General features: G+C 50.7%; 1 protein-coding gene across 1 annotated transcript; it reads left to right on the forward strand.

The window, feature by feature from the left end:
• Positions 1 to 102: 102 nt before the first annotated feature.
• LOC105272925 (uncharacterized) lies at positions 103 to 1,388 on the forward strand (the record flags this gene model as incomplete). Its single annotated transcript, XM_011315159.1, has 1 exon — positions 103 to 1,388. A coding segment is annotated over exon 1 (1,286 nt), but the record flags the coding sequence as incomplete, so codon positions are not given.
• Between the last annotated feature and the right edge of the window lie 15 nt (positions 1,389 to 1,403).

The following is a 1,403-nucleotide window of genomic DNA, read 5'->3' on the forward strand; positions in this document are numbered from 1 at the left end:
GAACTGTCTCAAGTGGAACAACTCTCGATCCCTCGTTGGCTGGGGTGTAGGAAGGAATCTCAGGTGGAAATCCATGGCTTCTCTGATGCGTCTCTACTAGCGATGTCTGCGGTGGTTTATTTGAAGGTAACGAGTGCGGATGGTGTCAGCATCTCTTTAGCTATTGCTAAAACCAAGGTAGCTCCTCTCAAGAAGCTCACCATCCCGCGTCTCGAGCTCAACGCCGCAGTCATCCTAGCTAAGCTCACAAGGTATGTTATGGATCAGCTCAACCTTGGTACTGTCATGGTACATTTATGGACGGACTCTGCTGTTGCTCTTGCGTGGATTTGTGCTCATCCTTCCAGATGGAAGGAATATGTCCACAATAGAGTAACAGTCATTCAGGAACTCGTACAGGAAGCCAATTGGAGGTACGTCAGCGGAAAGGAGAATCCTGCTGACTGCGCGTCTCGAGGCATTTCAGTAGCTCAGCTCAATGCCCATCATTTGTGGTGGACGGGTCCAAAATGGCTACAACAGGATTCATCTCAGTGGCCAAAACGGAGAGCAACGTTGGACCCGTCAACAGATCTCGAGGAGAAGCCTGGGGTGACATTAACTGCTTCTCTCGCAAGGTCAAGTCTCTGGGATCTCTGCTCTCGATACTCATCTCTCTACAAATTGCTGCGGATCACAGCAATTTGTCAAACAGTTGCTGGGAACATGATGCGGAAATTGGACAGGAAGAAGGGCGTCATTGTTCCGGCACTGTTTAGCCCGGAAAGTATCGAAGCAGCTCGGCTTTATTGGGTCAAGGCGACTCAAGCCTATCATCTCCAAGCCGAGTGTGACATTATCTCTCACGGATTCCAGTTGAAGAAGTCTCATCCGTTGACCAAACTCACTGCGTTCATTGATCAACAAGGAGTTCTCAGAGTGGGCGGTCGTCTGAAGTTCTCAACTCTAGGAGCAGAGAGTAGACATCAGGCGATAATACCTCAAGGATCAGTGCTCGCAGAGCTTCTCATCAGGGACTCTCATCAGCGTACGCTGCATGGCGGAACTCAGCTCACGTTGACGCATCTCAGGAGGTCTTACTGGATTATTGGTGGTCGTCTACCAGTAAGATCCTTCATCCTCAAATGCGTTGAATGCGCGCGTCATCGTGGGATTAGAGCGCAGCAGCTGATAGGGCAGCTTCCGATGGCACGTCTTGTATCGGATCGAGCCTTCTCCAACACTGGTGTGGATTATGCCGGACCAGTGTCTCTCAAGACGTGGAAAGGGCGTGGTCACAAGACCCAGAAGGGTTGGTTAGTGATCTTCGTGTGCATGGCCACGTCCGCTCTCCATCTGGAAGCTGTCACGGACTACTCTACTGACGGCTTTATCGCAGCTTATAGAAGGTTCGTGAGTCGTCG

Source organism: Fopius arisanus, unplaced genomic scaffold (genome assembly GCF_000806365.1).
Source record: "Fopius arisanus strain USDA-PBARC FA_bdor unplaced genomic scaffold, ASM80636v1 scaffold00426, whole genome shotgun sequence".
NCBI classification, from domain to species: domain Eukaryota; kingdom Metazoa; phylum Arthropoda; class Insecta; order Hymenoptera; family Braconidae; genus Fopius; species Fopius arisanus.